This window comes from Prunus avium, chromosome 3, assembly GCF_965620075.1.
Source record: "Prunus avium chromosome 3, drPruAviu1.hap1.1, whole genome shotgun sequence".
Classification (NCBI taxonomy): domain Eukaryota; kingdom Viridiplantae; phylum Streptophyta; class Magnoliopsida; order Rosales; family Rosaceae; genus Prunus; species Prunus avium.
Genome location: NC_142286.1, coordinates 32636349 through 32660442, shown reverse-complemented (window position 1 = coordinate 32660442; position 24094 = coordinate 32636349). Strand labels below are relative to the sequence as shown.

At 37.4% G+C, this 24094-nt stretch overlaps 4 protein-coding genes across 7 annotated transcripts; 2 read left to right on the top strand and 2 right to left on the bottom strand.

The window, feature by feature from the left end:
- Positions 1–263: 263 nt before the first annotated feature.
- On the top strand, positions 264–3322 carry LOC110755641 (ARM repeat superfamily protein). 2 transcript variants are annotated; one of them, XM_088251109.1, is made up of 3 exons: positions 264–389; positions 545–989; positions 2274–3322. In XM_088251109.1, exons 2-3 carry the CDS (start codon positions 634–636, stop codon positions 3097–3099), a joined length of 1182 nt encoding a protein of 393 aa, XP_088107235.1. In that variant the 5' UTR covers positions 264–389; positions 545–633; the 3' UTR covers positions 3100–3322. The 2 variants fall into 2 exon arrangements, with proteins under 2 accessions (XP_088107235.1, XP_021812572.1); XM_021956880.2 differs by having other exon boundaries at positions 279–419.
- A 798-nt stretch (positions 3323–4120) lies between these two features.
- On the top strand, positions 4121–6597 carry LOC110755640 (calcium ion-binding protein). Its single transcript, XM_021956879.2, has 2 exons — positions 4121–4362; positions 4578–6597. The coding sequence occupies exon 2, from the start codon at positions 4668–4670 to the stop codon at positions 6366–6368; it is 1701 nt and encodes a 566-aa protein (XP_021812571.2). The 5' UTR covers positions 4121–4362; positions 4578–4667; the 3' UTR covers positions 6369–6597.
- Positions 6598–6722: 125 nt separating this feature from the next.
- RNEE/G (RNAse E/G-like protein) lies at positions 6723–15049 on the bottom strand. Of its 3 annotated transcripts, XM_021956878.2 has the most exons (14): positions 14722–15032; positions 14011–14114; positions 13593–13774; positions 13012–13264; positions 11732–12924; positions 11313–11630; positions 11135–11176; positions 10753–10877; positions 10486–10633; positions 8854–8926; positions 8132–8244; positions 7772–7891; positions 7458–7613; positions 6723–7213 (listed from the first exon to the last, which is right to left on the bottom strand). In XM_021956878.2, exons 1-14 carry the CDS (start codon positions 14880–14882, stop codon positions 7034–7036), a joined length of 3168 nt encoding a protein of 1055 aa, XP_021812570.2. In that variant the 5' UTR covers positions 14883–15032; the 3' UTR covers positions 6723–7033. The 3 variants fall into 3 exon arrangements, with proteins under 3 accessions (XP_021812570.2, XP_088107233.1, XP_088107234.1); XM_088251107.1 differs by lacking the exons at positions 6723–7213; positions 7458–7613; positions 7772–7891; positions 8132–8244 and having other exon boundaries at positions 8854–9317; positions 14722–15049; XM_088251108.1 differs by lacking the exons at positions 6723–7213; positions 7458–7613; positions 7772–7891; positions 8132–8244 and having other exon boundaries at positions 8854–8943; positions 14722–15048.
- A 1957-nt stretch (positions 15050–17006) lies between these two features.
- Positions 17007–19002, bottom strand: XERICO (RING/U-box superfamily protein). Its single transcript, XM_021956891.2, has 2 exons — positions 18844–19002; positions 17007–17945 (listed from the first exon to the last, which is right to left on the bottom strand). The coding sequence occupies exon 2, from the start codon at positions 17714–17716 to the stop codon at positions 17231–17233; it is 486 nt and encodes a 161-aa protein (XP_021812583.1). The 5' UTR covers positions 17717–17945; positions 18844–19002; the 3' UTR covers positions 17007–17230.
- Between the last annotated feature and the right edge of the window lie 5092 nt (positions 19003–24094).

Below are 24094 nucleotides of genomic sequence, written 5' to 3'. Positions count from 1 at the left end.
TTAAAATGACCAAGAGTTGTGGGTATTTCTTTGGTGGGTGTAATCTGGACGTGTAGTGGTTGTCCTGGCTCGGGTGTTTTGTCTTCCCTCAATATATTCCTGCGACCGCAGAATATTTTGTAGACCACCACCCTAATTTTCATAATCCTACTCAACATGCCTACATTAATTTTTGTCTTAATACTTAATCAATATTCAGTAATCATTTTTGAGCTTGTGTGAAGTAAACTTCTCTTCCACATCAAGGGTTTTCAAAAGGAAATGTATTCATTGAGTATTTTTATATGTACGAGTGTATATTTTGGAAATGATATAAATTATTTGATTATACATGTGCAACACCTGGTGGCCAGCGGCAGGCTCAATTCCGCGAGTGGTGATTAATCAAGGTGCGCGCAAGTTGGCCCGGACACCTCGTGGTAATTAAAAAAAAAAAAAACAATTGATGTTAGCAAATCTCTTTAGTTACTAGTGTTAAAATGGAAAATAATGTTATAGATCATATGGTTTTTGGGTGAAATAATTCGTTTGGTTTTGGTTGCAGGAATTTTATGAATCTGAAAAAGAAAATCCAAAGAGATCATAAAAGAAAAAGAAACAGGGAGACGAAGGAAGAGCGTCAGAGAGAGAGAGATGGGACAGGAGGAGCAAAGCTCAGTGGGAGTGGGAGAAGAAGAAGAAGAAACAAGAGAAGTGGTAGAGAAGGAGGAGGTAGAGACATGGAACCAAAGGAAGCAAACCCTTATACTTGAAATCTCCTCAAAGCTCATCCATGGTGATCTGGAGGCCAAGATTGAAGCCGCCAGAGATATCAGAAACTTAGTCAGAAAGTCTTCTTCTTCGTCATCGTCTTCGTCTTCCAAGACCCGGTCAAAGTTGGGCGCGGCTGGTGTGATATCACCTTTGGTGTTGATGCTGTGCTCTCCTAACCCAGATGCACGCCAAGTCTCTCTCCTCGCTCTCCTCAACCTCGCTGTCCGCAATGAAAGGTAATTTTGTTTCCATGGCTTCAGATTTCTTTGTGTTTTATTCACTGATGGGCTGTGAGAGACTGGTTTATGCTAATTTTGTTGATGGGTTTTGTATCTTTTTGCTCATTTTGTTGCTGTGAAATGGTGACAAGGGAAAGTGCGAAACTTTTTGTGTTATGGGATTGTCTTTTTGTTTTATTGGAGATGAAATCAGATGATATGATATGGGCATTTTGTTTTTCTTACATGGGGTTGCTAATTCTTGATTTTGATAACAAAAATGAAAAGAATTGTTCACATTTCCTACCAACCAAATGGATTTTGATGAGGTAGTTTTGTATTTGGTGTTTTCTCGATTGAGCTTTTGGATTCAATAAGAGTCCTCGCTGTCCATAATTATATGGATTTGATCACTTCTTTATTTACTAGCTGAGGGAGAGAGAGATGTAGGAAATGTAGATAATAGTGAATTTGTCCTCTGTTTAGTTACTGAGGAAGTTGGGGTTGGGCAAAAGATTTGATACTAGTAAAAATTGCTACTTGAGGGAAGAATTAGCTCCTTTCAATCCAATTTAGTGAAATTTCTGCCATTTTGGTCATTAAAGAAAAATTGAGTGAAAGGCAGTACATTAGTATGTCAAACTACTTGAGAAGGAGAGCATACTTTCAACCATTTTTCATCTTCGTGTTACTGATACACTGGAAGATCCAACTGGATCTTGATTCCTACCCTTTCTTTTGGAGGATTTGTTTTGCGGCAAATGAGATGGAATACCCAAGCCTGGACAAATGAGATAGCTTTTGTTAGGATAAAATTTCTGTTGAAGGGGGTGAGGCAGTCAAGTTCAATTCTTGTTTTAATTTTGTCTTCGTTTGTTTTTCTTTGTAAATATGGAAATGATTATCTATGTGGTAGTTAATGGAGAGAACTTTCTTATCAAAGTATAAATCTTTGTAGTTTAATGCTGTTTAAGTTTTCGGAATCAGGTGCTGAATTTGGGAAACTCCCATACTATTATTTCTCTCTTAATGCTGCACGAGCATTCTGATACCAAAAAAATCAGGCCTACAGTCCTTTTGTTTTTTCTCGTTAATGTCAGGATTCTTCTTAACTGTGTATCATGTGAGCTTACAGTGTGATAGGTGTGGTTACATTATTATGTGTGAATTTTAAGTGCTCACTAGTTCTGCAATCTTTTGCTCTCTGCCCATTACCCTCATCTTAGGTAATGGCTATTACTAGTAAAATATTCAAATAAGTTGTCAGTATGTCTGATTGGATCTTTGTTTGATGTTTATTAGAAACAAGGTCAAAATTGTGACAGCTGGAGCCGTCCCCCCTCTTGTTGAGCTCCTCAAGTTTCAAAATGGTAGTTTAAGGGATTTAGCCACTGCAGCAATCTTAACACTCTCAGCTGCTGCACTGAACAAGCCAATTATTGCAGATTCTGGAGCTGCACCTCTCCTGGTTGAGATCCTCAGCTCTGGAAGTGTTCAAGGAAAAGTTGATGCTGTGACTGCCCTACACAACCTCTCTACCTGTAAAGAGAACTCAACTGATATTCTGGATGCTACAGCCGTTCCCCCTCTTATCAACCTTCTCAAAGAATGCAAAAAGTATTCCAAGTTTGCCGAAAAAACTACTGCCCTTCTTGAAATCCTATCCAACTCTGAAGAAGGACGCATTGCAATCTCAAACTCAGATGGTGGGATATTAACCTTAGTAGAAACTGTTGAAGATGGATCTCTTATGAGCACAGAACACGCAGTTGGAGCTTTGCTTTCTATGTGTCAAAGCTGCAGAGATAAATACCGGGAACTCATTCTTAATGAAGGTGCAGTCCCAGGCCTGCTTCGATTGACTGTAGATGGCACAGCTGAAGCTCGGGAGAGAGCTCGTACACTGCTAGATTTGCTTAGAGATTCTCCCCAGCAAAAGCAATTGGCGTCCTCAGTTTTGGAGAGAATTGTATATGACATTGCCACAAGGGTTGATGGAGCTGATAAAGCTGCTGAAACTGCAAAGAGGTTACTGCAAGACATGGTTAAAAGAAGCATGGAGCATAGCATGAGCTGCATCCAGCAGAGGGCTGCATCTTGTACACCTTCTAATACGCAGCCTACATAATATATATCTTTTCGGCTGTAGGAGTTTCACAAAACACTGGGTTAGAGTTTTAATCTGCATCTATGTATTTGTTTGGGCAGTTAAAACTCCGCACCCTGCTAAATCACTGGGGTTGAAATCTTGGATTAGAGTAGGGGGTGATAAGTGGCATTATGGGGGTCCATTGTATATCTCTCAACTTTGGTCATGTATATATAAAAATTTACTCTGCTATTTTACTGCACATTTCTTCTTACCACAAGTGAAAATAGAGGCTGTGGCTGGGTGGCAATCACATCACATGTGCAAAATTTGAACAAACCTTGTATTCAAAGCAACCCCAAAATTGGAAGAAACAGAGTGTGAAACAGGGGTAACATTGTTTTGTTATTCTTGCCAATCACAGTATGACATGTGATAAATTTTTCACTTGACGTACTGTGATTGACCTTGAGTAACAAAACAATGCTATCCCCATTTAACACAAGTTTTTCTGCAAAATTAGAGATGTGCCTCATATGGCAGGCTGGAAGCCCATTCTGTATGTACTTTAGCTGAAGGGCTGTTTTCTATTTAGTACCACATAATCCTTATCCACCATCACATTAAAGAGAGTGAAGCACCAACCTACCATGTGACACCCATCTCCATGATCCATCCAATTTAGGAAATCTCCTATGCTTTCCTTTCAAAACAAAAGTTCCTGTAAGGATTGACATGTTGGAGCTTAAAATATTTCATCAATTATTAAACAAGGTAAATTTCCATCTCTAAACAAAGCTTTTTTCACATTATTAAAGTAGCTAAGTGTTAGATTTGCAGTAAAGTCTCCAACAATCTAATTACATCTTTGCCACTGTCGGTGTGTCTGCAGTTGTTCTTATGAAGTAGACACCTCCCTTCAATAAACACCGAACTACTTAAAGCCGGCATTTTTTTATATTTTCCTAATCTTCATTTCATAAATCTCGTCATAAAAACCGCATAAAAACTAATTGTTAACCGGGACGCGCAATACGCCAATCCTGTCATCTCCTTCCACGTAGTCGTATCTTCCACGTGGAAACATCGCAGTGGATAGGCGCAGTGCGCCCCTTGCGCACTCTTACAATCTACGTAATTCACAAGTCTCAGACTTTGAGAAATCTAGCAGCTGCCTACAGCTCACACCCACACCACACTCACTCACACTGGAGACACAGAGATGCGAAGTTGATAGAGAAGACAAAAATGGTGATGAAACTTTCTTGATGGTTTTTGCTTCACCTTCATTTGAAACAGAAGGTAATCCTGACAAATCTGTAAACTCTTTATTTTTCTGACAGTCACTTGTCTGCTAGTCTTTGGCTTCATACATTTCTTCAATTGGTAGATCTCTCAAATCCCATTTCGCATTAGCTTCAAGATCTGAAAATAAAAAAGTCAAAAAAAAAAAATCTCTTCTTTTTCAATCCAAATATCTAAAAACCATAGTTCTTTGACCATTTCTTCATTCTTAGGCGATTTGGCGATTTGGCTATCTGGGTACTTTTGTTTTCTGCTAGATAGTAGATTTGGGTGGTTGTAGCTTAAGCTTCTGGTTCCAAAAAATGTTGGGTCGGTCCTCATTTTCCAGAACTGGAAGCTTTAGGCCTGAGAATTTGGGCCCAAATGTCCTTGCCTTGATTGGAAACCTTTGCTTCACGTTTTTTGTGCTCGGAGTGTTGATCTTCACCATTATTGCCGCCACCTATGAACCTGAAGACCCTTTGTTTCACCCATCAACCAAGATCACCACTTTCCTCACATCCAAATCCAATGCCACTTTCAAATCCGATGACACTGTGGTCAGGACTGGTGAGAATTTTATGGCTCCCAATCAAACTGAATTTGCAACCTTTATCAATATGACTGATGTTGTTAACTTAAGCGAGGGCGATAACACGATCAGTGACGCTTCTGACACCGCATCTTCTAGCTGTGAGGGTCCCATAGATTGCCGGGATCCGGAAGTGTTCCATTTGTTGATGAGGGCCACCATTGAAAAGTTTAAGGATATTCATTTTTACCGGTTTGGGAAACCTGTGCGGGGTTTGGATGATAACAGTTGTGATATGGCTTGGCGGTTTAGGCCTAAGGAAGGGAAGACTGCTTCCTTTTACAAGGATTACAGGAGGTTTACTATTTTGAAGTCTGAAAATTGTACTCTTAGTGTTGGTGACATTGGAGAGTACCATACTGGAGTAAATGCCAGGAAGAAGAAGAAGAATCAGAAGCCTGGGTTTGAGAAGAATGGGAAGAAGGAGGTGAATTCTTTGCCAGTTGTGGGGGAGATTGTGAATGATACCCTTCCGGTTGTTGAGTCTGAAGGTTCATTTAGTCGTGGGAAGTACTTAGTTTACATGGGTGGTGGAGATAGGTGCAAGAGCATGAACCATTACTTGTGGAGTTTCTTGTGTGCTTTAGGTGAAGCGCAATACCTCAACCGAACTTTGGTCATGGAATTGAATATTTGTCTGTCTTCCATGTACACTTCGTCGAATCAAGATGAGGAAGGGAAGGATTTCAGGTTTTACTTTGACTTTGAGCATTTAAGAGAGTCTGCATCTGTATTAGACGCAAAGCAGTTCTGGTCAGATTGGGAGAAATGGCAGAAGAAAGATGGGTTGAATCTTCATCTTGTGGAGGATTTTAGGGTCACACCTATGAAACTTAATGACGTCAAGGATGCTTTGATTATGAGAAAGTTTGGGTCCGTGGAGCCAGACAATTATTGGTATAGGGTGTGTGAAGGAGAAACGGAGTCTGTTGTTCAACGACCATGGCATTTGATATGGAAATCGAGAAGGTTAATGGATATAGTGTCTGCAATCTCATCAAAATTGAACTGGGATTATGATTCTGTGCATATTGAAAGAGGAGAGAAGGCACATAACAAGGAGCTTTGGCCTAACCTTGATGCAGATACTTCACCTAATGCACTTCTATCAACCCTGCAGGACAAAATTGAAGATGGAAGGAACCTCTACATTGCAACAAACGAACCAGATACATCTTTCTTTGACCCTTTGAAAGACAAGTATACCACTCATTTCCTTGACGAGTATAAGGATCTTTGGGATGAAAACAGTGAGTGGTACTTCGACACCACAAAGCTTAACAATGGAGTTCCAGTTGAATTTGATGGTTACATGAGAGTGTCAGTTGATACAGAGGTGTTCTTGAGAGGGAAAAAGCAGATAGAAACATTCAATGATCTCACCAATGATTGCAAGGATGGCATCAACACCTGCAGCACTGTGACCAGCTAATCCCCACAGATTAGTTTGAGACTTTGCCATTTGCTACATTGCCGATATCCACGTGTACTGTTTAGCTATTTTTATGTGTTGCATTTGAGAAATTGTAAGCCTCCACTGATAGTTTTAGCATTAAGTAGCTTTGTCATGAGTTTTGTACTTGTAGAAAAAGCAACTATCAATATTTCATCACTTCGAATTTTACAAGTCTCAGTTGAACTTCAGTTTTATTTGATGTCAATCTCTACCCCTGTGTATTGAATCATTTCATATTGGGTTTTTTTTTTTTCTTTGAGTTTGTTGAAATATTAGTGTAGACGAAGAAGACCGAACAAAGTAAATGGGTTCTCCAGTAACCAACAAGAATTTGCATGACAATATATAGCTTGCTTTTGAAAATGCTACCACTAGTTCCCGGTAACAAAACTACTTGGCCTAGCATTACTACAATGTAAACTAAGTAATTCTGAAGTTCATATTGGATGGACCAGCTGACCCAAGCAAAATACAGGCTACTATCAACAAAATGCCATCTAGTGAAACAGGTCAATGCCAACCTTCTCCTCTCCTCTTTCTCCTCTCTCTACATCCTCCTCTTATATCAAAACATCAAAAAATCAAAAAAATAATTGTTCTGGTCTGTTTACAAAACGAAATCCACATCAATGTGGCAAATATCATTTTCCACTGGCCTTCCACTTTTTGACTGGAAACAAGGTCACCTTTCTGCTAGGATTGTTAGTTCTGGTTTCTGTAGGCCGTAACATCGGAATGGTTACTTGCCGCTGATCTTTGTGTCCCTTTTCATCTGTAAATGGTTTCACTTCAAATGCACCCCTGGTGAAACCTCTAGCAACCTGAAGAGATTACATCTGACAATCAGTGATAAAGCAAAAGTTTCTCCTATACTAGCAACTTAAATTTCAATTTAAATGTTCTGTGGACAATTAAGAAAAGCAACTTTTAACCGTTATTTGCTCATGCACTTTGCATACTACAGAGGTCACTTTTCATAAGAGGGTAGTGTCATTGGAATCATTCATGCATACCTCGAACAGAAACTCAGAATCTGAATCAAGAACACCCTCCAATCATACATACCTTTAGTAGAATCCAAACTTTGAGGGAACTGCTCAAGAATGCAAGTTTTGTCCTTTTCCCAGAAGTTAAGTAGTCACACATGTGATGGTCAACTCTCAGAATAAATTTTGGCCAGGATTTAGGGTTCTCTGGGTCTGGTCTCTGTTCCATCATCGCCTGATAAAAGTTTCAAAAATAATTTCCTTAAGCGGCAAATTAAAAATTGGAAGAATTGCAATTACATGGAATACTTTCCAAGTGTTTCTGGTACTTCATTTTTAAAATTTATATGCATACAAAGCAACGTATGCCTAGTAGTCTACAACTTCACGTACCAGTAATCGAGAAATTTCTTGTTCAATTTTGGAGAAGGAGGTCTCCAGTGCTTCTACTCTCCCAGTGGCATGGCAGCAAGTGCATGGTTCACTAATCATAAATGTCACACTAGGTCGTACCTGTCCAACATGATGCAATATATCATCAGATAAAACAATTGAGCCGGATTGAGCTCATAAATCATCGAGCCAAGTTTCTCCAGTTGATATATAAACCTTGTGAAGATTTTCATGTTGCCCCCATGATTTAAATTAATGAATATTGAATACTCTATTTATTTGTAATTTCATATTGCTCTTTAAAATTTTACTGCAAATGAAATGTAGCAGGAAAGTGTGAGCCGCGTTAACGCAACATACTCTCTTTCTTGTTATTTCCATAAGTCCATGCCTCGAAAGTTCAGAGACTTTAACCATTGATCTATCTCTCTCAACAGCCTTCTTAGCTTCTTCATAGACCAATCTCTTATTTGCTGAAAATAAGGCAGTGCCAAATAGAATTCATCAGTAAATATTGCAGTTCTCAAAATAGAATGATAGAAATTTAAGAAAAAGTTTCTAAAAATGCCTCCCTTTCCCCATACAAACATGAAGATCTCTAAGTTTCTTTCAATCCTAAGGACCAACTCAGTTATGTATACCAAACCTTTTAGAAGTTGCCCTGGACCATATATCATGCCTTCTAAGTTTGATAAAAGGATAGTTAGGCAACCTTAAATATTGACTTTGCTATTATTTATATTTGTACAAAATTCTATCATACATGTTTGTGTTACAACCTCCTGCAAAATTTATTAACAGAGCAACATGACTATTGATTGGGCATTTCTTTAGTTTTATAGTTTAAGCCTCATTCAGTTTATGCCTTTTAAGGGCAAATGTCTGGCAGCTGGTATGCAGATTCTCTACAAGTTAACGTGAATAGCCTTGATATCAATCCTAAAGTGGAACAGAATTAGGCTGAAACATCATAGGCTGCGTAAGATTCAAGCATTTGAAAACAAATTACTCCCATGCATGGGCCATGCCTAAATATGTCAATCATGCACACACCTACAAGAGAGGGAGAGACTTTGACTTACATTCATCAGCCATATCAATGAAATCTACCACAATTATGCCACCGATATCTCTCAGTCGTAACTCCCTTGCAATCTGAAACACAGTTTTCTCTGTCAAACAAGTAGGGGTGGGCACGGTATGGTACGGTACGGTATTGGACTCATACCGCTACCGATACCGGAAATTAAAATCGGTATGGTTCGGTATGGTATTATGGTTTGCCAAAGTTGGTACCGTACCATACCGTACCAAATCGGTATCGGTATGATACGGTATCATTTTGGTATCAAAATAACAAAACTAAAAAATAAACCAATTGAATATTCAATCTATTCATTCACCAAAGATTCAAATCAATATCATCAACATCCAAATCCTAATCAACCAAATCAATAAACATCAACAAATTCAACATCCATTTGAGTTTGAGTCTTCGATTTTGGGCTTCCAGTTCCAGACAGAGAGAGTGATCAAGTTTTGCACTCTGTATCATAAAGAAACATCAAACATGAACTTGTGAGGTACAAAATTGGTTTCTTTCGTGCTGTTTTATAATTTTAAAGGATAGCACTTTCATTCCTAATCAACTAATCAAAACACAAAAATATAATCAATAAATCAGAACACAAAACCGTAATCAATTCAGATAAATTAATTAATGAAAACCAAAAGCCCTAACCAAATGAAATTCAATTCTGTCAACAAAATCTACGAATTTCAATGCATGAAATTGAATTCCTTTCCTCTGTTAAGAGTAAAAGAGAAAACCAATCAAGAGCTTAATTCAATTAAGTGCAATACCAAGTCAAAAAGACCGAAACAGATTGAGAGACTGAGACAGAGAGAGAAAGATCGAGAGACAGAATTAAGTGATAGATGAAAAACCACAAGCGCAGACAGCTTAGCGTTTCAGAGCAACTAGGAAATAAAATCACAGGTTGTACCTGGTTGCGGTAGGCCACAGCTCCTGGATTTCAGTTTCGCATATATCTTGTGGGAGCTACGAGAGGGAGGAGACTAGACAGATCGTGAGAGTGAGAGAGTGAGAAAGAGACAGAGACAGAGATCCAAGGGTTTGGGAGGCGTGAGAGATCGAGAGTTTGAGAGAAAGAGAGAGCTTGCTGGGAGTGGAAGCAGAGTTTGAGAGAATCTGGGTCTGCTAGGAGGCGTGAGAGATTGAGAGTGAAAAAAAAACTAGCGTATAATTTTGTTTAGGGTTACTATTCGGTACGGTATGGTTTCATACGGTGGCTGATATATGATACCACACCCGTGTCATACAAGATTGGCACGGTACGGTATGATACCGTATTAATTCGGTGGGCATACGGTACGGTATTAAACGGTATGATATGATATGGTATTGACACGGTTTCGGTATATACGGTATAGATGCCCACCCCTACAAACAAGTACTGCAAAGATTCACCATTTAGATGGATAAATAGGAGAATCTATGCCAGTTTTGAAGAATGAGTTATAACATGGTAACAGAGCAAGTTACCATGTTATAATTTGACATAGAAAAAGAAGAAACCCACAGAGGAGCAACAGATCAGTATGCTATCATCTACAGGGAAATGTATAAATTGCTTGTCCGTACAAGGAAAACAATGCCAAAAGTGGTAATTAGAGTTCAGCATCTAGCATACTTGTTTAGCAGCTGCAAGGTTGACTTCTAAAATAGCTTTCTCCTGTGAAGTCCCTTGACCAAACATCCCATGTCCTCCATTCACATCAACAGAGACTAATGCCTCAGTTTGCTCGATCACTAAAGAGCCTCCCTTAGCAAGTGGAACCCTGTAAGCCAAGAAATATGAAGAAATCATAGAACAAACATTAACAAGTGGCTTAATAGGCATCTGCAGAGCTAGAAAATGTGACAACTGCCAACATAAGTGATATTGTCTGCCCCTCACCTTTTACTAAGCATGTTGTTGATCTCTTCTTCGATGTTAAATTCATCAAAAAGAGGAATTCTTTTGTTGTATAACTCAACTCGATCACAAAGATCAGGGGCAATCTCCTGAAGGTAACTGGTAACCTGGAAAGTGTGGTAAAAGTTGACTTCTTAGTAATTTAAAAAAAACAAAACAAAATTAAGGACAAAAGATCTTCAGAAACCAAGTGACTAGACTTGTGCAATTAGAAAAGTTTAAATCATTAGAGATATAGAACCAATCAACTTATTCTGGAAATATATGATGCTACACTTGCACACACACATTCCTCTTATCTCAAAACCTGCATGCACAATTTTCAGTCCATTAAAATAGTCCTCTATGATAGTTTATGCCATACCTCATGATATGTCCTTGGAGAGTCAACAACCATTTTCTCAACCTGAAATATCCATAATAAAGAATGCAATTTAGGGGATAAGACTAAAAGATTCTTGTAAACTTTGATGTAAAACAAATCATGAAAAATGAAACAAACAATTGGCAAAATGACTTTGATATAAATGATAGAAAGTCACCGTCTCATTAAAATAATCCTGGACAACTGAGAGCGTCTGACCCATTGCCCGGTGTAGAATAACAGGAATGGCCCCTTCCACACCTTCATCTGCAGCAAGTGCTGCAGATTTTGCATGTTCCGTAATACTTTTCCAAGTTGAAACCAGACCTTCCAAATCCTTTTGCAGCTCCTCTAAAGAATGGCCAGCAGCAACAGTCCTTACAGTCAAACCAAAACCCGGAGGCTGCAAAGTTTTTGCTATGACTTTTAATCGTGTACGCTCAACACCGCCAATTTTTTTGGAGATTCCAATTCTATCACAACGAGTTAATAATATCTGCAAGCCAAGGGATTCAGAGGTGTTTATATATTCATAAAAATAAAGATTTAGGAACGGTTAGAGTTTAATAAGGAGGATAATGGTGAATCACAACATACCCAGAATCTGCTTTTCAATTTTGGATAAGCAGTCAGTGTGGGACCTTTTGAACCCAACCCCTCTTTGACAACTTGTACAAGAACTTTGGTGCCTTTCTGAACTCGAGCCCACTTATTCTCATTAGCGATAATATTTGCATCATTCTTCTTATTTTGGAGGTGAGACATTTGAGAACTGCTAGAACCATTTATGGCAACAGGAATAGCACTAGTGTCACCTTTTAGATAATCATTTCCCACATCACCAGTGTCGAGCATACTACCATTCACATTTTCCTTAACATCTGAAACATCAAATTCATCCTCGATTTCATGTTCATCATCATCATCATCATCATCATCATCAACATCGTGAATGGATTTTACAAAATCATCCTGAGAGCTGATTTCAATGATGTCGTCAGTCACTTCGTAATCAAGTGGCATAGGTTCATTTCCATATGCATTCACGCGATCATCAAGCATATAACCATTGGCTTCCATTTTCTTTGTCCTACGGAATGGCGGGAATATGAATGGTTCTCTGTTTTGTTTAATGTCCATTAGTGAGGGTCTAGAACTCCCAATATTTACAAATGCACCACCCATATGGGGGACAAGTTTTGTAACCACCCCTAGATACACACTGTCACACTGCACTGTACTTTTAACGGGTTCCAGTAGTAACTCAACCAATTTCCCATATTCCAGTAGAGCTATCCTTTGCATGGTACATATAGAAGAATTAATCAGTATAATGGTAGAAACAGGTTCATTCGAAATTAGATTATTTCTTTCTTCAGGCAACGATTGTCCTGCATCGTCCAAATTTTCCACACAATCTTTCATGCCGCCATTCTTTTTGGACATATCAGAACCCATCTTATCCTTGGACACAAGAAAGAAGAGAGGTGATTGGAGTAACCAGGGTTCCTCAATAGGATGATGTCTTTCAGTTGAAAAACTATTAGAAATTAACCCCCTCTGACTGGTATTCACTATACGGTCGCCATCAGAGTACACGTTATCCTCCATAGGTTCATTTAAGGATGGGTTCAACTCTAGTATGTCAGTATTGGAAATGAAGCCCTTGTGGGTAGCACTTGCAGTAAGTTCTCTATCAGAGTATAACATGCGCTTCTCCATATGAAGATTTAAAACTGGCTTTGGTTCTATCATATCACTTTTAAGGTATTTCATAATCTCATCTTCATCTGTCAAACCACTGGAAGCATTTGAGTGTTCAGAAACATTTCAAGGAAGGAGATTTCGTATACTTAGGAATTAATATGGAGATTTACCTCTAGCTGGAGCTGAGAATAAAGGTGGTATTGGAAGATATGCATCCTCTATCCATGACCCCCACGAAAGAATTGGAGACATTGTGGTATCGGGCCTCATCCATGAATCCCTCACTACAATTCTTCCACCTTGTTTGACAGGTAGGGGTACTGATAGAGAGAATTCAGGTCCAGGTCTCCAAATGATGTCAGATGGAGGCCACATTTCTCTCTTTATAAAATAGTTATACTTGAAATTTACACCACCAGAAATCTGCCAAGCAGTAAAAGATGAATAAGGGAGGACCTTACAGCACAATAAAATAAATAATTGAAAATCAACAGCATAGAGTATCTCTCTGTCTATCTTTATTCTTTTCCCTGGACAAGTATCTCTAGTTAGTGCTATGTCTAAAGGGAAATCTTCAACTACTAATTTTATCATATTAGAAACCTTTGATTGGATTTTGTTGTTTGTTTTCATTTGTCTAAGCTACCATAACAAATAAATAAAATTGATATTTGACAGATTCATACATCATTTCATGCTTCATAAATAACCAACATAATCATGTGCTACTTTGCGTAGATTGCAAAATTACCCTGACTTCAGCCTTCCATAAGTTCGTATGTTCTGTAGGAGACATTAGTATAGCAATCTCCGGTTCCCAGCAGCCGAGAACAGTAGGATCCCCAGTTATGTACAGAAACTCACCAGCTGCCAGATCAGCCTCTATAGTCCAGACTATCTTGCACATTCCTTTAACAACAGCATTTGACCTTCCTGGGAAACCAGAATGTCTTAGATCCATAAGCCATTTTAAACTATAGGAGTTCTACCAGAAAGGATGATGTGAAACCTTAATGACTGTAGTAGTTTATCCTTTACGGAACAGAGAGGCCTTCTCTTAAAATCCTTGTTTATTTTAGTGTTGGAAAAAGAGGGGTGGTATGGTTTTCCTTATAATGTGTAGAAACATGAATAACTAAGAGGTTCAAAAACAGGATTTTTTGTGTTACCTTTCTCCATGGACATCATAGGGGATCTTAGGAAAGAACTATGCTTCGCCATACAAAGAGTGAATCCGAATGCATTTCCGAGGGGTATGTGATGGCATATATACCTGCTTTGATACTATAATGTATTAATTCTTTCCACAGAGACAGAGAGAGAGAGAATTCGAAGTAGGAAGATATCAGATTTAACAAAGTATCATTTACAGCATCTCCATATCATTTTTCATCTTCTTTTGACACATAAATCCTAAAGTTTTCATAGCAAGCACAAATAGGGGTAGAGGAACTACTACAACTGGTATTTAATTTGGCAAGCCCATATTCATCTTTCGATAAGATTTCATCTATCAACAAAAGTGGTTTGAATCAAATACAATTTCTCATCATTGTGATTTCCAAGTGTGTACTGCAATTTGATTTTTATATACATTGTGTGTACTGCAATTTGATTTTTATATACATTGTGAGTTTAGCAATGCTGAAAATTAAAAGGACCCATTTACACGACTTGGGTCTGCAGCAAATAAAACTCGGCTCTAGAACATAGTTACATACAAGACGCAAGCTTTAGCACCTCCATATACAACAAAGACATTGAATTCAATGCGTTTATATTGTAATTCATTCGAAACTAATAAAACCCAAACAAATTCAGAAGCAGAAGCAATAAGAAAACTTGAAAAGCATATGTGTGCCAATGAGTATGAAACGTACGGCGACAGAAATCTCAGGCTCACGGGCCAAGAGGAGAAGTGGGTTCGTTGGGCGAGAAGATGGTTGTGGCGCCGAGGACGAGCATGAGCTTCAGGAACGTCCATGAGCCGCCTAGCCTCCAGTGCTTCAGTGGAGCAGGGACAGCGAAGCAGAGATGCCATAAAGGGAGGTCCTGGGTTGGTATATTAGGACTGGCAGAAGGGGCACTTCCGTCATTTGAAGAGTGTGAGCTTTAAAGCCTTCGACTTTGGGACTGTGGATACTGGATAGAATGAATTTTGCTTGTGAGTAGTGAGAAGAAGATAGAATGATACTAGGTGTTTTTGGCTTGGCGCCTTCTCTCCCACGTGCGAGTGTGTGCGAGTCTGTGTATAATTTTGCTGTGCTTTTTGGGTTTCTTTTTTTGTTCTATCATAAAAGATTGCTACAAATGGAGCTTTTATCTTTTTATTTCTTGTAAAGAATTTTATGGGTTAAAACTTAAATGGAAGTTACATTGGCTTGGAAAATGGCATACTTTTACTTTTTATTTTATATTGTCAAATTGATATTACCGTTTACTTTCACATTAGATTCACAGTCTGACAACATAACATGTTAGATTGTCTGACAACGTAACATGTCAAATTGTCTTAACAAAAACAACATTTTCCATTATAGTTTCAACCCTACTTTCTCGAAGACCAATTTCCAGTCCATGGTGGGTAATTACTTCTCAAGAAATGATTGAGAAGCTTGAGGCTGACCTGCCTTTGGACATGTCCAGTAAATCTTTTGCACCCTTTGTTGGTCTCCTTAATTGCAAAGAAGATGAACTTAATCTGGTGACAATTCCTTCTTTGGGTCTGAGAAGTATCAACTACCAAGGTTGGATTTGGTGCTAGTCCTTCCCTTGGCAGTTAGTTCAAGGTAGAGACTTCACATGAATAATCAGAGATTGGAAAAGGGCATGACTAATGATGGCTCCCATTCTTGTTGCAACTGCCCATGGAGACCCATAATCACTTTATTTTAAAGTTTGCCAAAAGAATGAGAACATGGAATAAGATGCGGGTACTCAAGGTGCTTTATGGCCATTCTCATCTTCTAACTTCCTGCATTTGGCTAACACTTAACTATTAATGTGAGTTAAAGAGTTCATTTGTCTTCCGAATTATGCTAGCATCTGTGGATCACGTGCGCGGGTAACTGTGAGCCATTGATGGTAACAGAATTTGGCAACTCCAACAAACTCTTCTGCTAATAATTATGGTGCAATTCAAAAGAATTAAGGGGTTTGGAAGGCCAACATGAGCTCAACCCAAGCTCCATTTGTAAATACTTTGTCTAAAGTATTCAACCTAGCTCATGGATTCAACTTGTGGGTTTAACAAAATACAACTTGAGTTTTTTCGTTTTTGCAAAGGCTTAACTATAATTTGATATAATATCATGTCTTTATAGGGTTGGCTGATAACTTCAAACAGGTTCATGTTCACCCAAGTTCAACCATCCAACTTTCAATATGCCCATAATATTCCGGATGATCGCTCTGCTCTGCCACCATCAAGTCGTTTGGCATGATGATGGAATTCCACTGCACTGGAATGTGCTTGAAAGGAAACGAATTTATTACTATTTTTATCCCCTTCCTTTTGGTTCAGAAAAGCACAAGAGAACACAATGCTAACTTACAAACAAAAGGGACCACTATAATAACGATATTTCAGGCGGTCCTGCCTTTGATCAACCCACATCTACATCTCTGTATTGTCTTGTAGTTATTTTATCTCTGAATGGTCCATCAAGCCCTCCCTCTAGATTCACTTTCCATGACGTTAACTCAAAGGGAGCTAAGAAAATGAAACCTCATTCACAGTTTCAGACCACTTTCAATGAGAAAGAAGCAAAAGTTCTGGTAATGACTCGCTAATCCGGGTGCCAGTCGAACCCAAGACATGCTAACCTTTGGTACACAAAGCCGACACGTTACAACTAACGAGGGTACTGGCAAAATTTACCCTATACAAAGTACAAGCAAAAACTACCTTGCCCCTTGTGAGTTGGAAACTAATGTTTTCCCTTCCATATACAAGAAAAGACTTGTCAAGGAACTTGGCTGCTTGGACATGCTTCTGTTAAACTTAAACTAATGGGTGGATGGAAATGTCAGGGATTCATCACTAAACACAATATATGCTGTTCATCACATTGAAATTCATTCATGGCGGCCAAGTTAAGCATATGATTAAACGACATACGGCCCATCCAACTCAATCATCATCACACAAACAAAACTCAGAAGATTCAATAAACTCAAAGCTGAAAGTAGATATGTTATACTCCAGTAACTTCATAATATGTACAAAAGTAAAAATTTTGGTCTCTGAGACCCATCAACGTATTATCACGGTTTAACTCACGCATAACATAGGTATAACAACACTATGTCCAGCCGAGCATTCTTGTAAAATACCTGTACACTAAACGCTGTACATGAAATCTCCTGGACTTTCATGCTTGTAAATGCTCACCAAACGCAGGGTGTGTCCTCCCCAGGCATTAAAGGAGTCCTACAAAGAGGGCATGTAATGTTCCAGTAGTTCAACCACTTTTCCAAGCAAGTTTTATGGAAAAGATGGCCGCAAGACAAGTGGTTTATCTCTGATTCGGGCTCAAACTCAGACAGGCAAACTGGGCATTCATGTTCTGGCTGCTTGAAACTACACACAGTGTCAAACCGAATTGCTGGGATTCGGCTCCTGATCTCCTCGATGCAACTAGCCGATGGACTGAGATGGAACTCAAATGATTCTGAGGCGATTTCAGTGGAGTCTGTTGATGGGGGTGACGATGCTGAGGACGACGTCGAGGATGATGATGATGATAGACGGATACCAACTATATGCAGGACTGATCGGATTATGCCTTTGACAATGGAGATTGATAGGGCTGTGTTTACTAAAAGCACACATAGAACTCCTTCTGATGGAGCTGGTAGACTTGAGAGACCCATTTTGATCAAAACAGAAGTTCCAAGGGGATCAGATTTATAAATACAAATGTATTTTAAACACTGGAAGGTCCAAACTCAGCTCAAACAAGTCAAAGATTGTTTAGGGACAGGGAAACCAGAATGAACTGGCAGAGACACAAAGGGGGAGATAAATTATTATATCAGTTTGATGAGTAGGAGTTGAGTCATGTAAAGATGAAATGTCACCAAAATCTTCTTGATATCCAACCTGCAATACAACAAAGGGAAGTTATTAGAATTTTATATAATAGAGAAGAAAGAAGGATGAAACTGAGAACAAACAGATTAAGCATAAGGCTCAAAATTTCACTATACAAACAATTGGTATGCACAAACAAAATTTGACAAAAGTGAAAACGATCTTAATAAAAAATGATAGCTGTGAGATCATGAAGATGCAACCAATGGGATATAATTCTACCGATCTGCAGCAAACCCACAAATTACAGGTTCATACAACCTGTGCACTAAAACTGAAATTCAATATTTTCTAATGTCAATGAAATGTTTAAAAATAAAACTGAAAAAACTAAAATGTTCAAAATGGTCAGTGGGATTGGTTGGTAAGTGGGATTGATGAAGAGTAGAACCTATATTCCCTCAAACCCAGCAGCAGTCAATAAAAATTGGAAGTAAGCAGAAGATGAGCATGTAGAAACAAAAATGGATCCAATTTTCAAAACCTTGTAATGCAATGAATAAGAAACCAATGCCAAAATTGGATAGAGAGGAACAGAAAAACCATTCAAAAGGCTTCTTTTTATCATCAAGATCTAACAAAACTGTGACCTTGACGAAGCTCAACACGGTCAAAATAGAAGATCAATACCAAATTAAAGACTAGAAATATAAAGCAAGCAACTTGATCTCAACACACAACCCAATTTCCTGAACCCAGAAAACCCAGCAACCAAATGCATCATAAGGCAACTTGAGATCTATAATTCTTCCTACTAATCCTTCATAAAACATTAAAAATACCTTCTTTTTATTGCTAACAGAAAAAATAAATCATTTTCAAAACAACCCAGAAAAAGAAAAAATGAATACATAAATAGAAAATAAATACTAGAGCTTTAACTGTAGCTGAGCTTCATCAGACTTACACAGAGTGAGATTTTTGGAGCTTTAGCTTTTGGGTCCAGATAGAAACAGAGTATCACCCAGAGGAGCTGAAGAAGAAGAAGAGATTCTTGGGATTTAGGCAGCAGTCACACACATACACATAAAAATATATATAGTTTTGTTTGACAATGGCTGCTCTTCACAATCTGTTTATATATAAAGGCAAAGCCTCCACACCTACGATTACTGGCAAACTAACCCATGTTGTCTAATCATGGTTAGACTCCCGTCTTTCGCGGACTCCAATTTTCTCTCAACCATGGTTACTTTATATCAACACCTTCTGTTTACAGGCTTTTTAACCTTCTTTTCCATTTGCATATCTTAACTTACATGTCTTCTTTTGGTAACATTCTAGTTACACGCCATTCTTTTTCATACCTCTGTGTTCAATTTACCTACCTAGAATGGTATAATTTTAATACAGGATGATGTAATGGAAAACTTAATAGTAAAGTTCGCAACGGGTGTGATTTTACCTAACTGGTTTACACTCTTCATTCTTATGCAAAACAGACCCTCTTTATATATTTTTTCTTATACAATTGACAAGAGAGATTCAACATAGGATTTGCGGGTGTATGAATACATGCTCAAAAGTTGCATTCTTGAATAAACTATTTTTAAAAAACCAAATGGGTATGCAGGCTAACTAATTCTTCCATACGGCTATGTGTTCATCTCTCTCATCACATAAGAAAAGAGATAATAAAAGGGATATGATTTCCTCACTCGCCTTTTCTCTACTTACACTTCCTTTTGCTTTTTAATACTTTTTAATTAATTTTGTTCTTTCTCTTTCCTATTCTACCCTTACCCTACATTAATTTCTTTTTACTTCACTTAATTTTCCAACTTGCACTCTATTTTCAGTATTTTTTTTCTGAGTAAGAAATTAAGTTTTTTTTCCCTTTAATACTGAAAATGGAGTATGAGTTGGAAAATTAAGTATAAAGAAAAAGAATTAATATAAAAGTGAAGTAAAAAGAAAATTAATGTAAGATAAGAATAGAATAGGAAAGAAAACAAACAAAATTGATTAAAAAGTATTAAAAAACAAAAGAGCGTGGGGAAATCAGCTCCCTATAATTATATTTTACGAGTTATTACAAGAAAATTCTGCCTTTTGACTACATGATGAGAGAGATAAATATATAAATATATAATATTGATTATAAAGAATAAAACTGATTGCGAAGAACAAAAAATTTGAGGACCATTTTATCATAGGTTAGATGAGTAGCATGATCCCAATATTTATCATGTGGACATGTGTCATTGAAGGTCTGATTACATGTCATCTTTCCACCAATTGTCGCCAAGCCAACGTGTCCCATTTGTACAATCTCTCAGTCACAAAGGGTTGTGTAGATATGTGTCTTCATTTCCTTGTGTTTGTTGGACTCACCCTCTCATTGAAAACAAGCCCTAGCCTACGTGTCGTTTTTCCTGAGGAGGGCTGTTAAAACGACATGGTAGTGGGCCAAAGGAGTACCCCAATCATCAGCACCATTGTCCAGGTGGCAAATGGGCAGTGAAGTGTTTCTGGGACAACGTGTTTGGTTAAAGAAAAGCCAGATAATGCAGCCATGGACCATGCATGGACCATAGGGCTTGGATATATAAAGTTCGGATGAAGATGAAGAGGAGCCTTCCCTTTTAGGCTTTAGGGGTTTTTTTTCTTTCTTTTTTTCCTTGAGGGCTTGAAGTTTCACATCTTGTAGATTCTCTTTTTCCAATTTGGTCACCAAGAAAAGAGAGAGATGGTGTCTTGTAAGTTACATTTTGTGTCTTTTGAGTTGGATGCCTTTTGAAGATGGAATCTGAGCTGATCCCATAAGAATGACAAAATATTATCCTTTGGTTTGGTAAAGATGGACTTTATAGTGGTTTATGCTTGTACGCAAAGAAAGACTAAAATTGTCAATGAGTATTGGTTCAGTTGGTAAGGTACTCTGCACTATGTGTAACTCCGCTAATGTTCGAGTTCCTCTGCTAGTCGTCTTAATTGGTGTGCAATTTGTAATTTTCTACATAAATCCATGTTTGTGACAGCTAGCAGTTGGGTGTCACACGTAAGTCTTTACGGCTCGAGGTTGTGGGTATGCCCTGACGCTGATGATGAGAGCAGCCAACCTCTCTCTAAACTTTTTTTCAACAAAAAATAAAGGCTTATTATCACAAAAGGTCCCTAAGGTTTACGAAACTATCAGATTGCATCCTTAATGTTTTTTTGTGTCACTCGTGGTCCTCAAGGTTAGTATGTATAATCACAAATGGTCCCTGCCGTTAGGTTCCGTCAAAAACTCCGTTAGTTTGCTGACGTGGCATATATACATATCACAAAACATCCCTAAGGTTTACACATCTATCACAAATGGTCCTTGCGAAATTTTTTAATTTTTTAATTTAAAATTCATAAAATTTTGGTTTTCTTTTTTATATTATTTAAAAATATATATTGTATTTTAAATACATATGACACTATATTTTTGAAGATGTGGGCTCCACATATATGCCACACCAACAAACTAATGAAGTTTTTTTAAAATAATTTAAAATTCATAAAATTTAAAAATGAAAAAACCATTTATATAAGGATTTTAACCTTAAGGACCATTTATAATCCCTAAACCCTTGGTTTTTTTCATTTTTAAATTTTATGAATTTAAATTATTTTTTAAAAACTCCATTAGTTTGTTGATGTGGCATCTATGTGGAGCCCACATCTAAAATAATATAGTTTCATGTGTATTTAAAATACAATATATATTTTTAAATAATTTAAAAAATAAAACCAAAATGTTATGAATTTTAAATTTAAAAAATTAAAAAAATTTGCAGGGACCATTTGTGATAGGTGTGTAAACCTCAGGGATGTTTTGTGATATATATATATATGCCACATTAGCAAACTAACGGAGTTTTTGACGGAATCTAACGGCAGGGACCATTTGTGATCATACATACTAACCTTGAGGACCACTAATGACACAAAAAAACATTAAGGATGAAATCTGATAGTTTCGTAAACCTTAGGGACCTTTTGTGATAATAAGCCAAAAATAAAAAGAGAGACCAAAACTATATGAATATATATATATATATATATGGTCACTTGCCACATCAAAATGTTTTGTCTACATGCAAGGAATATGTTTCTTATGCACATAATGTCAATATGAAGGTGAATTAATTCTTATTATGAATGCAAGCGTAAAATACTCTACCTACCACTAAAGTTATCTCTTCACACCACTTTTTATTTGTGTGGGCTGAAAGAATCAGCGCATAAACTGAGAGAAAAATAAATGGAGTTTTTAGGTTTGGCACCATATACAATATACACCTGTAAATATGCAACCACGTGTCATTACTGATCTTGCTCACGAAATCAGAAAAAAAAATCACCAATCAATTCAAAATTGCTTAGACAGCTCTGATTGAAGTGGTTTTGGAATGGTTTTACAACTGCTAAATTATGATTATGAAGTCGACACATCGATCTAACTCCCAAACTTTCAAGAACATTACGTAGATAACTTCGTCTTTGAAAGTGCCAGCTTCCCAATTATGATTGATACTGATAGTGATATTATTATAATGATGTAGATTACCAATGCGATATTTTAAGGTGCCCTAATTTACGGGGAAACTCGAACTTATATATAAAGGGACGAGTACACTTTCCTAACCAACTGACCTAAATTCGTATCTTTCATGAAATTTGGATGTATTGTATTTTTACCTTTTCTTGAAATAATATTACTTGTTACTCTACATGAACATTGTTGGTGACTCCAATTAATGGCTGTTAGCTGGTACGCCCACAAATGGACATGGCCTTGCACATGCACAGTTTGTAATATATATACATAATCTGGAAACAAAATATATTGAAGCCTGACAAAGTTACAGATCCGACGTGCATCAAGAACAAAATTGATGATGATATGATGATATGATGATATATGTATATATACACGTACGTATATATATTTGTCTCCTTGTCATGAATAAAGGAGTGGAGATTGAGATTTCTGGGTGTCTCATTCTCCACCAAGACTCTGAATCTCTTACAAATACAACATGATGATAAATGCTATGCACAATATTGCATTGCATGCACCTTTAGCATCTAGAATATTCGTTACATACACCATCTAAACTCTAAACCCTAAACTTGAACATACTGTACTCTAGATGATCATAAACTATATTACATTTTCATGTGAAAGATTTTTAAATCATCAAACGGCTTCGAAACCCTAAATCTGAACATACTGTACTCTAGATGATCATAAACTAGATTACATTTTCATGTGAAAGATTTTTAAATCATCAAACGGCTTCGAAAAGTACTCTAAAACATGAAATTCAGGGTAATGAAATTATAAGTAAAGTGGTGAAGAGTAATTACACATGCACCGAAATCCCGTGTTCAGTTTTGTTGTCTCAATATCTCTAGTATCACTTACAAGAGAAAAGTAAAAAGAAGAAGAAGAAGAAAAAGTGAGAGTGGTGCAGTGTAGTGCCAAGTTCATTGAATTGAACATCTAGCTAAGGAGGCGATAGAAAAAGCCTGATAATGATATGGTATCAGGTGAATTTCACGTGCTCATCCAACTCTCTTATCTTATACTTCTTGTCCATTACCCATTTATAAAGCCCACGTATTGTAATTTGTTACCATCTTGGCTTGCCTGCCTGTGGACGGACACTCTCACTCTCACAGATCAGAGAGTGTGGTGGGATAATATTTCTAAACTATAATGTTCATGTGAAGTGTACTCAAAATTGCTAGAACATCACTTTGGAAATTGTTTACTTTAACCGTATTCTTTATTTTAAGCTGTCATAAAGTTTTTGTTTCTTCATAAAATTCAAAATAAGAAGTGAAAAGGGTTTTTAACTGTTATGGTCCTTTAATTTATATTCGAGTTTCATTTTGTTCTTTCAACTAATTTTCGTGTCAAGTCCTTTAACTTTCTCATTCATGACAATTAAGTCATTCCGTTACATTATGTCAATTTAAAAGTCAATTGGGAGGTAGTCAATTTGACAATCAATATCTTCTAAAACGACCTACCAGCTCTCTACTACCCATTTGCCCCCAAATTGAAACTTTAATTCACCTATCTATTTCATTTCCCTAAAATTGAAACCTTAATTCACCAAAATCCCCAAATTTGAACCATAACCCGTCAATATAACCTCAATTTAGCCCTAATT

What these genes read in the sequence shown, in the direction of transcription:
- LOC110755641 (XM_088251109.1), top strand. Translation starts at nt 634, where the DNA reads ATGGGACAGGAGGAGCAAAGCTCAGTGGGAGTGGGAGAAGAAGAAGAA. An exon ending in CTCGCTGTCCGCAATGAAAG is followed by an intron (nt 990 to 2,273) that starts GTAATTTTGTTT and finishes GATGTTTATTAG; the next exon opens with AAACAAGGTCAAAATTGTGA.
- LOC110755640 (XM_021956879.2), top strand. Translation starts at nt 4,668, where the DNA reads ATGTTGGGTCGGTCCTCATTTTCCAGAACTGGAAGCTTTAGGCCTGAG.
- RNEE/G (XM_021956878.2), bottom strand. Translation starts at nt 14,882, where the DNA reads ATGGCATCTCTGCTTCGCTGTCCCTGCTCCACTGAAGCACTGGAGGCT. An exon ending in TATGATGTCCATGGAGAAAG is followed by an intron (nt 13,775 to 14,010) that starts GTAACACAAAAA and finishes CTGGTTTCCCAG; the next exon opens with GAAGGTCAAATGCTGTTGTT. An exon ending in ACCTTGCAGCTGCTAAACAA is followed by an intron (nt 8,927 to 10,485) that starts GTATGCTAGATG and finishes ACTGTGTTTCAG; the next exon opens with ATTGCAAGGGAGTTACGACT.
- XERICO (XM_021956891.2), bottom strand. Translation starts at nt 17,716, where the DNA reads ATGGGTCTCTCAAGTCTACCAGCTCCATCAGAAGGAGTTCTATGTGTG.